Source organism: Acanthisitta chloris, unplaced genomic scaffold, assembly GCF_000695815.1.
Source record: "Acanthisitta chloris isolate BGI_N310 unplaced genomic scaffold, ASM69581v1 scaffold35766, whole genome shotgun sequence".
NCBI classification, from domain to species: Eukaryota; Metazoa; Chordata; class Aves; order Passeriformes; family Acanthisittidae; genus Acanthisitta; species Acanthisitta chloris.
In genome coordinates, this window is record NW_008677100.1 from 1 (window position 1) to 12,922 (window position 12,922).

The 12,922-nt window shown below is 50.0% G+C and overlaps 1 protein-coding gene across 1 annotated transcript; it reads left to right on the plus strand.

The window, feature by feature from the left end:
* The first annotated feature begins 9,535 nt into the window (after positions 1 to 9,535).
* PAQR8 (progestin and adipoQ receptor family member VIII) lies at positions 9,536 to 10,624 on the plus strand. Its single transcript, XM_009076380.1, has one exon. The coding sequence runs from the start codon at positions 9,536 to 9,538 to the stop codon at positions 10,580 to 10,582; it is 1,047 nt and encodes a 348-aa protein (XP_009074628.1). The 3' UTR covers positions 10,583 to 10,624.
* Positions 10,625 to 12,922: the final 2,298 nt, after the last annotated feature.

The window sequence follows — 12,922 nt, forward strand, 5'->3', positions numbered from 1 at the left end:
ACCCCACCGAGGGTCCCGTGGGTGAGACCCCAGGTAGCTCCTGGTGCGCTCCCGGTGAGCTCCGGCGTCCCCCCGTGGGTACCGCCGCTCCCTGCATCCGCGTGCGCCGGGAGCATCCTTCCCCGCGGGGGCTGGGGGACGCAGGGGTCGGTGCGCGGGGAACACCCTGGTGCTTGTGGAAACTCTCGGTGTGGGTTTCCCAGGACGTCGAGGTGCAGGGGGATGCGGGATCTTTCCCTTCGCATCACGCACAGCCGTGGTCCATCAAGCCGGGGTTGGTCCAGGACACTGGGGAAGAGCATCAGGAGGGAGCAGTGCGCAGGGAGAAATGGGTTCTGCCTCAGATTCCCCCCAAGCCTCTGTGACCGGTATCTCAAGGGCTTTCTGAAGGAGAGAAGTGGGCACTGGATTTCCTCGTGTTTGTTTTTAATGGCTGTGGGTGGATTTTCCTTGAATGACTTTGACTCCTGGGGTGTTCTGGAGGCCACGGGAAGGATATGCATAGCTCAGCTGTGAGCTGGATGAAGAACTAGCTCCTGGTGTTTGCTTTGGAGCTGATACCTGCCCCTTGCACTTGACGCGCCTCAGCTCGTGTCTCCAGAGGTTATTCCCTGCTGATCTTCTCCAGGACACTTCAGAGTCATGTTCCCCCTGTATCCCATCTGGATGTTTTCCTGGCTGAAAACACAATGAGCAGCTCACTTTTTTGAAGGGAAGAAAATATTGTGGACAGTCATAAAGTGTTCTGGTTTTCTTTAACACTAATATATAGATATATAAGTTTGGGTAAACATTTTTACAGTGGTTTGCTTGGTGTTCTACCACTTCCTCTCTGGCATGAGCAGGGTTGGGATTGGAGCATCCCCAGGAGCTGTGTCAGGCTGGGAAGTGCCACAGATCCTGTGATGGGCACGCAGGACCAGGTCCTTGCTTGTTTAATAACCGTGTGGTTCCTGCTGTTCATCCCCAGGCTGCTTTGGCTGGAGCACCCAGACTTTTACTGGGATGGAGAAGTGTGTTTGCTGTGAGATGCTGTGGGATCATCACTTCACCTAAAGCACCAGAGAGCTTTAGGTGCTGTTAGTTGGGGGCATTGACAGGTTGGATAGGGCTTGGAACAACCTGGTCTAGTGGAAGGTCTCTCTTCCCAATGGGGGTTGGATTGAGATGATCCCTAAGGTCCCTTTCAACTCAAACCATTCTAAGATTCTATGATTGCTAGTGGAGGATTAGGATAAAGATGAGTGTGATGCCACCCTGGCAGCAGTCATTGAAAAAGAGCAGAGTCATGAAAAGGTCATGAAAACAGATGAATCCAGCAGGTCTGAAGTCTGGTTTTGCCCTCTGCCAGGGCAGGGAAGGGACAGGCAACCATGAATTCTACCAGCAGACTGTGCTTCTGCCTTGGTGTCAGGGTGCAGGCAGTGATATGTGCTACAAACAATTCCTAGAAACCTGCGGGCTTGTCAGGCCAAACCACACTGTTACACATTTCCTCCTGCTCAGCCGGGGAAGGTGTGGGTTAACAGCCCTGCACACTGCAGGATTTTCTGTTCTCTGGGCATTAATTCCTTTCATTTATTTACCCTGAAGCTGTGGCTGGAGCCTCTGGCTGAGCAGAGGTTGTGTCCCTGCGGATGCAGGGAGGGATGGCCGGTGTGAGCGACGTGCTGGTGAGGCTGAGGACAAGGGAGTTGCCGTCGTCAGGTCACGTGCGTGAGCTTGCAGCTACTTGCACATCTTCAGTCAGGCACCAGCTTAATTTTTATCTGCCAGTGTACATGGTAACCCTTGTTCCTGGGGTCAGACCAGTGGCCCTTTAATTGCATAAATAAGTAATCATTACTAAATTTCTCCAGAGGAATAAATTCCCAGGAAGGCTGCTGAAGGCTGTGCATTTGATGTGCAGCTGTACAGATTTGGGCATACCTTATATGCTCCATCCTTCACAGAATCATGGAATGGTTTGGGTTGGAAGGGCTCTTAAGGATCATCTAGTTCCAACCCCTTGCCGTAGACAGGGACATCTTCCACTAGAACAGGTTATTCCAAGCCCCATCCAACCTGGCCTTGGAACACCCCAGGCATGCCACTCACTAGATCAGGTGGCTCAGGGCCCCATCCAATCTGTCCTTGAACACTTCCAGGTAGTAAGGGGAAGCTTGCTCCCAACTCCTTTCCACCCTCTCACCCCCCAACAAATAATTGGGATTGAGTAGGGTTGTAAGCATGTAGATGCAGCAGATTTTTGGGGAGAATCTGCCATCTTGTCCTTGCTTGCCCTTGCTTGGAGCTTCGTAGCCTCCAGGAAGGGCAGCACTACTGTTCCTGCAAACCTAGAAGCTGTCTGGGAGAGGTCACGGGGTTAAATGGGACGATGTCCCAGTTGGGGACAAAGACTTTTAGTGCAGGGAAGAGGAGAGCTCTCAGCTCCAGGGGGCTGGCACAGAGCTGCAGGCTCTCCCTGGCAGCCTGCTCTCTGCCCACAGCAGCCGCAGGGCTCTGCATGATTTATATACATTTTTTTCTAGTGACTGAAGCTCTAAAATCTGCAACCTTAAAAAAAAATAATTTTTTTGTGCAAGAGGCTTTTGTGGATGACAGCAAAGCTGAGCAGCCTCAGCCTAAGACTCTTTTGGGGATGATTCAGAGCCCCAAACGGCACACAGCCAGTTTGGTTTGGTTGCTCTGCCTGCAGGGAGATAGCTCCAGGGTTGTCCCATTAGCAGATGGATCTGAGCAGGGAGGGCTTTTCTGGCTTGTTGAGGTCTCTCTGTGCTAGCCCGAGTTCCCAGCTCCAGCTAAGCTGCACTGAAGGGAGATTTGTGCTGAAAGAAATTTAGAAGGTGGAAGTGGGATGCAACTGCAACAAATCCAGGCTCCTTTTTCAGTCAGTGGCGGGGATAAAACCTCAGGCGTTTCCCTGGCACTATTCCAGCTTCTGGAAACGGGTCAGTCCCACTCCATCAGTGATTCCTGTCTGACTGAATACAGCAGGCAGGGACTAGTAGGGGTGGCAGAACCAAAACTGTGCCCAAGTGTTCTGGCACTTCAGCAACCTGAAGGTCATAGATTGGGCCTGTGTCCTGATCTGGTTTGGTTCCTGGTGTACTCAGAGCCTTTAAGTGTGGGTGCTCCATCCAGGGATTTCACACCCACCTGAAATCAAGCCCCAGAGCATTGGACGCTGTGTTAGTTGTGTGTGGGAAAAGAAAGTGCTGAGCAGATCTGGAAAGCACAAACAGCAAAGGATTAGTGGATCAGGAAGAAAAGCTGCAGAATATTACCTCAACCTTGAACAATTTTTGATACGGGGGGATGGGGGAGTGGAGTGGTGGATTTGCCAGAGGAGATAATTCTTAGTCAGGGTCTGTGGGTAGAAATAGTGAATATTCACATTTTTGCATCTGCCTCGTGCTGCAGGTGGGTTTCTTTTTTTCAGGAATTGAGTGTATTGGCTGTGTTAGCAGCATCAAGAGCTTTAACCCTGGTTAGGCACGAGGAAACTGCAACTATGTTATTGCAGCAAATCAGAAATGTGCTGTAGTGACCCACACTGTTCCCTCGTATGTTGGGGGTTAGACAGTCCAGGAGCTGTTCCTGGTAGACAGTTTGTGTGTGGCCACCCATTTTAGGGGTGCAACTGATCTCAGAACTGAGGCCTTGGCACTGTGGAAATCAGGCCCTGGCACGTGATGTCTGGCTCAAGGTTTGGGACTCTCACAATAAAGCCACCAGCCTCATCCAGTCTTGTTTCCTAACTTTGGGTTTCCACTGCCCTGCTCTGCTCCCCCAAACACCACAGGACCTCAAGTGCTCTCCCTCCTTGATGGGATGCTGTGGCCTCCCCTCAGCTTTGCTGCAGGGACATGGTGTTTGCCAGCAGCTTTGTTTTGCTCTGTCCCCTCTGAGCACAGTGTTCCCTGCACTGGCTCTGCTGCTCTCATCCCCTGGCCCCATCCCAAAACTCAGGCAACACTGAGCCCATGTCAAGAGGCACTTGCAGCTCAGCACGGCTAAGCTGGCTGCTGGCCCAGCTCACTTCCAGGCCAGGAATTGCAGGGGAGCTGACACTGCCATGGCTTCCGTGGGGGATCCTGCCACCTCCCGCCGGCTTTAATGGCTTGATTCCCGGCATCACGGGACGTTTGTTTCCTGAGTAATGCGTGCTAGGGACAAACCCTGCTTGAGCCACATGCTGTGTATGTGTGTGGTGTATACAGAAAGGGAGAATCTGAACCATTTTCTTTTAGAAATTTTCCACGAGGTTACTTTGACCCTTTTTCTTAGCAGATTAGGTTATTTTAAGGCTTGTCCTTCAGTAAATCACATCACATCACCTTTTACATTCCAGAGCATCCTGACATGTGCATGTCCGTGTTGGAGGCATGATTGCAGTTGGGCTGATGTAGATGTAACAGAGTAGGTAAGCATGTTGAGGGAAATCTGTGCAATGCACTGTGAAGTAGTCCCAGCACTGCCCAGGGCATTGAGAGTGCAATATCTAGTTCTCATTAGGCAGCTGAGGATTGGTATCCCCATTTCATAGACGGAGAGGTGTAAGCCCAGTTTACAGAAGCCTCAAGCACCTCTCTGGCTGTGGGGATTTCCACGTTGATACTGGAATGTAGATCAGTTCTTCATACTCCACTGCTTGATCGGACAGGGTTTGTCCCTGGCACAAACCATCAAATCACAGAATTGTAGAATCATGGAATGGTTTGGATTGCAAAGAACCTTAAAGCTCATCTTGTTCCAACCCACTTCCATGGTTGCTCCAAGCTGTATCCAGCCTGACCTTGGACACTTCTGAGGATGGGGCAGCCACAGCTTCTTTGGGCAACATGTACCAGTTTCTGTGTGACACCGGAGTAAATTCCAATAACTTCCTGCAGAGTGGATCTGAGCTCTCTGTGTGTCTGTTGTAGATCAGAGGAAGGTTAGCACCTAAACCTGTGGCAGGAGAAGGAAGGTGATAAAACCAAGACTACACAGAAATTGCTGCTTGAGCCAATTCATGGTCTCTTAGTTTCTCATCTCTGGTGGAACCTTTCCAAAATACCAGGGAGAATGGGATGGAGGAGCTGGCACTGTGCTCCCAGGGTGGTCTTTAAAAGTTTGTCCTGAGTTCACCACAGGTGGTTTAGTTACAGGAGACATTTGTGCTCCCCAGCCTGCAGGGAGCAGGATTTGGGATGAGGGTTATGCACAGCATTTGAGCTGGGTGCAGCCCCTTCCAGAGATGAACTGCTCTCTGCCATCCTGGTGCTGTAGGAGCTGCAACACTAAAGTTAACCTCGTGTAGGAAAGGGTCAGAATAAAACCCCAGGCTTCAAAATGGCTTGGAGTTCCTCCAGGTTCTTTTGCTCAACGACAAGAAGAGAGCAATAAGGGAATTAATCACCTGCAACTCTGCAAACCAGTGTTAGCCACTGCTACACAGTCACTGCTGTTATTTTCATGCTGTCCACAACCACTTCTTTTTTTTCTATTTTAAATGCAATGCATTTATTAAACACTTCCCCACAGTTGAGCTCCCTCAGTCCTCCATGCTTTGTTTACCAGGAATTACTGCCTTTCTGAAAGCCTGTGTAAACCTCTAATGCCTGAATACTAGTCTGCAAGCAAATATATCACTTTGGAACAGCCTCAGTCCCAGACAGCAAACGCTGAGGCCAGACTGGTGGGAAAATCAACCATACTCTGTAGGAAATCATCTCATTCAAACCCTTCCATCAGACTGTGACCAAAACGCAAAAGAGCTGGGAAAAAAGCTCGGGTTTCCAATTACTCTCTTCAAAAGGGAGAGAAAAATTGGAACGGGATCGTTCTCCCTCTGTGCTGGGGTTTGTATTGTGGCTGTAATGATCCAGCCTGGCCATCAGCCACTCCCTCCTTCTCGCCTTGCAGCTCCCTCCGAGAACAAACGATACTTGGTTGCTGTTAATTGGGAGCAGCCAAAATAACTGAATCCCCCGGAGATGGGGGGTGAGGATGGAATCTCAACGAGACACCCTGTGGATGAATGTGGCTTTCAGCTGCTCCTACGCCCCCATGAAGGGAAAAGAATAGGGTCTCTGTGAAAGTGAAACAGCCAGTGCTGACCTTGGGTTTCTGGGTTGGTTGGGTTGGTTTTTTTCCTTTCTCTCTCTTTTCTTACGTTAATTACTCACTCATCGCTTTGTCTATCACATGATCACTGGAAATTGCCAACTTGTTCTCACTCATTAATGTCACAAGGTTTAAAAATAAGCAGTCGACCAGGTTCCTGATTTAGTGCTGTTTAGCTGAATATCAGATGTGTTTCTTGTGATTTCTGACTATTATTTTGAAAATCTATGTCCCTCAGCCTGTTTCAAAACTGGCATTTTCCATCTATGAAAGCCTGCCTGGAATCATCTCTGCTGTCAGAGAGATGTGCAGTGTCCAACCTCTCAGAGGCAATGCTCGCTGTGTACACTGAGCTCTTGGGATGAGAGTCTGTAGCAAAATCCTGGCGCGAGCACACACTGTGCAAGCCGGAGCCAGGCTGTGCCTGGGACACAAGCTGCCAGTCTCTCTCACATCCCTGTCAGCATGCAAAGCAGGCAGGCCACAGGCAGTGGAAGGGGTGATGTACCCCTCACATTCCCATGCCTTCATATTCCAAGGCTTGATTGTCGCCCTCGCATGAGTCTTCTGGTTGCTTTTGCTCTGTATGGACAGGTTACGGCATATTGCTGCCTCTCTGCAGATGAGTGCTCTGACCCTGCACCCATGCAGTGTATCTGCCCATATTGGAGCAGGTTTCCAGTTCCTGATGTCCTGGGGTCCACACTAGCATTAGTCAGTGTTCTCCAAGAGGTGAGGAGCTTCAGCATGTCCTTTTTGCTTGTGCTTGTGCCACCATGATCATAGAATCAGAAAATAGTTCAGGCTGGAAGGGACCTTAAAGATCATCTAGTCCAACCCCCTGCCATGGGCAGGGACACCTTCCACTAGACCAGGTTGCTCCAAGCCCTGTCCAACCTGGCCTGAAGCTGCGGTAGAGGAGTTGGGATGAAAGTCGGGTAGTGATGCACTGGCACAGGTTGCCCAGAAAAGCTGTGGCTTCCCTATCCCTGGAAGTGTTCAAGACCAGGCTGGATGGGATTTCATGATTTATGAGTGAACCTTTCTCTCTCCATCAGCTACAAGGAGCCACGATAGACTGGTTGTACGTTGGAACTGGGGGGAGAGAGTATTGCCTCTTTTTCACACCATCCCCTCACAGGAGTGCCCCAGAGTCAAAATTTGCCTTGCCTCCCTAAATTTTGGAATGTAACCCCACAGAGATAAACAAGCTGCTGAATGAACTGTATGCCCCATCACAGATCAGGACCCTGCAGACCCTTAGGAGAGAAACAAACTGTATGTGAGCATATACATCATCAACAAAGACCAAGGGTGCTCTCTTCAGTCTTAAGCATCTGTAAAACTAAAATAGCATTTTCAGGGCCCATTTTGCCTTCTGCATCTCCATCAAATTCAGCAGGCAGATTGTCCTGTGGCAAACAGGGGAATTAAAAAAACAGTCTTGAGAGGTGCTGAGGAAGAAAGCCTGAAAAGTGTACAGCAGAGACAACTGCTGGAAAATGGACAACAAATTGTGACAACTCCCCTCTGCTAGAATACGGAAGCAACATGCAAATATTTTGTCTCTTATCAGAGGCTTTGGGTTGCGAGAGGAAATGAGACTTGCCACCTGCTTCAGAGTCTGCTCTCATTTTGCTTTTTGTGCTGTCTCACCCTGGGTCTGCCAGGTTCTACCTCCCTGCCTGCACTCTCTCATGGTGTTTAACACGATCCTATCCCAGCATGGGTCTCCCATGCTCAAGCTTTTCCACATTCTCAGCTCTGCCAGCAGCTAGTATCTGATGCAACAGGAAAAAAATACACCATTTCTCACACTCAGGCAAAATACTTACTTGCATTTACTGATTTTTGGCCATCTCTATGCTCTGCAGCTCCAGCTGGGTGCATATAAGATTAGGAGTCAGATCCCACTCTTGCAAAAGTGTGTGTGTTGGCTGCACAGGAGTAACCACAGAGTCTGTTGGGTCTCCATCAGCACCAATGTCAGTTCAAGCATGAGCATCTGTGATGAGTTCTCCTCTATTTTGTCTGACATAAACATCAGCAGGGAAGAGAAATATCTAGGTTATTGGGAAACAGCAAGTGTTGGGAATTAATTCAGTGCTGGGAGGTGTTCTCCAGATGTTAGGATCCTGCTGTGCCCTGAACCTGAATCTTTCCAGCCAGAGCTTAGGAACTCTGCAGGTTGCCAAGGAACAGAGCAGAGCAGGCAGAGGAGTGCCCAGCACTGGGTTTGGGTGCTCTGAGCATCCAGGCACATCTCTTCCAGCCCGTCAACATGGCTCCATGGATGCTCCCAAGGCTTCGACGCTGTACCCAAACTACAGTCAGGTCTGATGTGGAGCCTCTCATTTCTCCATCACTTCCCAGTCCTCGGCCTTCTTACATGTGGAGGGGTAAGGGCTGCAGGTTTGGGACTGAATTTTTCCAGTTCTCCCTCTGCCCTACTCACTGCAGCAACCCCAGACATAACCCAAGTGCAAGTTGTGAGTGGGAACCTGAGCTTCTTTGCAATCTCCATGATTTGGTTGAGATTATCTTCACTCATGTGCGGACAGGCAGGTTATCCCTTAGATGAGTAATTACACCCCGGTTTTGTCCCTGAGCAGTTTGTTCCGGGGAGAAGGGTGAAAAATCCCCTTCATGAATCATCAGGTGCTTTCTTACCATCTAACTGCTTCTTGCACCCCCTTGTTGGCAGCTCCTGGTTCCTCCTGAACATGCTCCAAGCTGAGTGCCCAAGGAGGTGGGGAGAGAAGCTTGTGACATTGCTGTGTCCACCTGACATAGGTTGAACTGCAGGGACAGGGCTGTGCCATCCTTCTCCATGATGAATATAGGTCTACTGGCCGGGGAGAAGATACCCCCTGGGAATCTGGTACTCCCTCAGACCCTCTTCTAACTTCCCAGAAGACCTGGTACCCCTAAACTCCCATAATATTCACAGAATCATGGAATGGTTTGGGTTGGAAGGGACCTTTAAGACCATCTCATTCCAACCCTCTGCCATGGGCAGGGACATCTTCCACTAGACCAGGTTGCTCCAAGCCCTGTCCAACCCGGCCTTGAACACTTCCAGGCATGGGGCAGCCACAGCTTCTCTGGGCAACCTGTGCCAGTGCCTCACCACCCTCACAGGGAAGACTTTCTTCCTAATGTCGCAACTAACCCCGCCCTCTGTCTGTGTGAAGCTGTTCCCCCTTGTTCTGTCACTCCAGGCCCTTGTCCAAAGTCCCTCCGCAGTTCTCTTGGAACCCTCTTAGGCACTGGAAGGGGTTCTAAGGCCTAGTGTCTCATGAGGAATGGCAGCACAGTCTTCTCCCTGCTGCACCACTGTTAACATTTCTTCTTTCTCCCCTCCTTACAGGGCACAAAGACGACATTCCCTAGCACCGGGCTCAAGACCGCCGCAGGCAGGGAGATGACAGCCATCCTGGAGCGGATCAGCACGCTTTCCCTCAGTGGGCAGCACCTCAGCCGGCTGCCCCGGCTGCTGGAGGATGGCTTCCCCAAGATGCCTTGCACGGTCAAGGAGTGTGAGGTGCCACAGCTCTTCCGCGAGCCGGGCTACCGTCCCACCGGCCAGGACTGGCGCTACTACTTCCTCAGCCTCTTCCAGAAGCACAACGAGGTGGTCAATGTATGGACTCACCTCCTGGCAGCACTGGCTGTGCTGCTGAGATTCAAGACGTTTGTGGAAGCTGAGCAGTTACCCATGGACGCGTGGTCCTTGCCTTTGCTCATCTTTGTCCTCTCCTCTGTCACCTACCTGACCTGCAGTCTCTTGGCCCACCTGCTGCAGTCCAAATCAGAGCTGTACCACTACACATTCTACTTTGTGGACTATGTTGGAGTCAGCATCTACCAGTATGGCAGTGCCCTGGCTCATTTCTACTACAGCTCTGACCAGGCCTGGTATGACAAGTTCTGGCTTTTCTTCCTGCCTGCTGCAGCTTTCTGCGGCTGGTTGTCCTGTGCCGGCTGCTGCTATGCCAAATATCGGTACCGACGGCCTTACCCCATCATGAGGAAGATGTGCCAGGTGATCCCAGCTGGGCTGGCATTCATCTTGGATATCAGTCCTGTTGCTCACCGGGTGGTTGTGTGTCACCTGGGGGGCTGTGAGGAAGATGCTGCCTGGTACCACACATACCAGATACTGTTTTTCCTTATCAGTGCTTATTTCTTCTCCTGCCCTGTCCCTGAGAAGTACTTCCCTGGCTCCTGTGATATCATTGGCCATGCCCACCAGATCTTCCACACCTTCCTGGCCATCTGCACCCTATCACAGCTGGAGGCCATTCTTCTGGATTACAAGAACAGGCAGGAGATTTTCCTGAAGAGACATGGGCCTTTCACTGTTTATCTCTCCTGCATCTCTTTTTTTGGCTTGGTGGCTTGTAGTGCCATCACAGCTTACATCCTGCGGTGCAGGATCAAGGCCAGCCTGGCTAAGAAGGACTCCTGAGAGTCACAGATGTGACAGGCATGACATCACCAGTGAAAATCAAGAAAAGGGGCATAACCTATTAGAGACATGACTGTCTTACTTGCCTAACATGCTGTGACTAACCAGGACCCTGGACTCAGGTGGAGGGCTGGAGACTTCATGCCGGATGCATTTTCACAGCAGGGATTGTCATCCAGGGTGGGGATATGGACTGTGTTAAGCCAGAACAAGTCACTTAACCAAGGATGCTGGTATAGGCAGAGGTTTCTTGTTCATTCTGTTAAAGCTGTGGGTGATACCTTGCTGAATGTCAGGGAGGGCAGCCTGAAGGCTGTGAGGCTGTAGAAGAATCTGCCAGGGCTCACAACACCATGAGGGCGGCAGCTGGATGTGATAACCTCTCCAGGTTTTGCCATATTTGTGGGCTACCTGTTCCTGTCAAAGGCAGTAGGAAGGTTTCAGGGGGAGTCTAGATTTGTAGGGTTCAGCTGTGAGGGCATGTGTGGCACAGTGGCTGGTATAATCCTTTTCCTGTTCCAGCCAGGTTCTCTCTATGATCCCCTTGTCAAGTATGTCAATGCCAGGTTGTTGAAGTGGCTTTATCAAAACATCTTTGGCAACTTAGGCCTGACCTGAGGTCCTCTAGGACAAACTGGGTCTGTATCATCTGTGTAGGGAGTCAGCTGACCTCTAGTGATGTCCATGCAGTGTAGAGTAACTTGGATGTGAGCTGTCTGATACAGGAAAGGTTCTGATCCTCCAAAAGCCCTACCGTGGTCATGGCCCAAAGGGTATGAAGGTGAAGTAGTCTTTATTGCCTTCTTTGGGACACCGTACAGTCCTTGGTGGCCCTCTTGGGAAAGCTAACCTTGAAGCTGCAGGGTTGCTTTTCTCTGACCAGTGTGACTCTGGCATGTTTTTATCAGCACTACATGAAGGTAGAAGAGCAAAAGGTAGGAGCAGGGTGACAGCATTAGGGTCCTGTGCAACCTTGGGATGGATTTGTCCTTGAGACTTGGTGATTCCTGTGTGGAATAGAAAAGATAGTGGTCAGGGACACTTAAAGTCCATGAGTCACTGCTGGCCAAGTTGTAGTAAGGGTTGGGTTACCATGTACCCCACTAGACGAGTCCCTTCTGTGCTTGCCTGGGGGCAATATCAGATATGAAGCCACACTGAAGCTATGTGAGACCCAAAGCCTCAAATACCTTGACACCTGGCAAATTTCCAAGGAAGTATAAATCCTTGCTGAAACCAAGGAATTCATGGGATCTATTCCAGCCACAGATTTGTCTCACTGAACCCAAAGGCAGGCAACTGAATTGTGATTGCTGGTTCTGAGCAGGCAGTGTAGGTTGGGGGATACAGTTTGTGAGGATAAGCACTGATTTCTCTACTTGATCTGTGTTTTAGCTATTGAGGTGTGTTTGTGTACATGTGTGTGCACATGATTTATTATTCAGAAGGGTTTTACCTTTACATTTTATACCTGCAGAGCCTCCTAGCTGGGTCAAGATTAGCCTGAAGGAAACAGTGCTGTGCTGCTGGAAGAGCAAGGTGGGCCAGACAGCAGATCTATTAATAGGTGATGGAAAACAGATCTATTAATAGGTGCTTTGCTGGTCCTGTGTTTTGTGGATAAACTTGGAACTCATGGCCCTATAGACAAATGAACTACAAAAGAGGAGGGAAGTAAGTTTGGAGTATAGGAGAAGAAATAATAGGAAAGCCTTCAGGAGGTCATCGAGTTCAACCTTTCTCATCACTCTGGGCCTCCTGGTTTATATCCAGTCCAGCTTAGAAATTAATGACTTCATTTCTTTCAGTGTCTTTTGATGGTACAGCCATGCTGACCTAGCAGCAAATTTGCCTCAGGGGAGATGCCAAGCAGGGATGGTCCTACTTAGACCTTCCCATCATCATCCCTGTATCATCATATCCCTTCCCATGCACAGAAGCTCATCTCACCATGAAGTAAGCTGGTGCTGGGAGATGGACTGTCAGGAAACCAATCCTACTGAAAAAATGTCAGTAATTTTTGGCTTGTTTTAACTTGGAGCCAGCTCACTTGGACCATGCTGCTGCCTGCAAGGAAGGGCTGGAGTGGAGGCCAGCAGATCCTCCTTGCATAGCAGCTAGAAGCTCAACTAGGTTAGCTGTGCTGATGAACTGCGCACTCCATGACCTCTGTGGTTTTGCTTGTGCATCTCCTCCCAGTTTGGGGAAAGACTTCCGGTGGGAGCAAAGCTTTTTCCTTTTTTTTGGCCTTGATTTTGGGGTAGGTAAGGTAGAATAAGGCACTGAGTGTAGATCTGGCTGGATGGCATCAGTGGGCTCCTGTGCAGGAAGGGGTGTAAA

Bases quoted from the DNA above. Each gene is read 5' to 3' on its own strand.
- PAQR8 (XM_009076380.1), top strand. From the start codon at position 9,536: ATGACAGCCATCCTGGAGCGGATCAGCACGCTTTCCCTCAGTGGGCAG.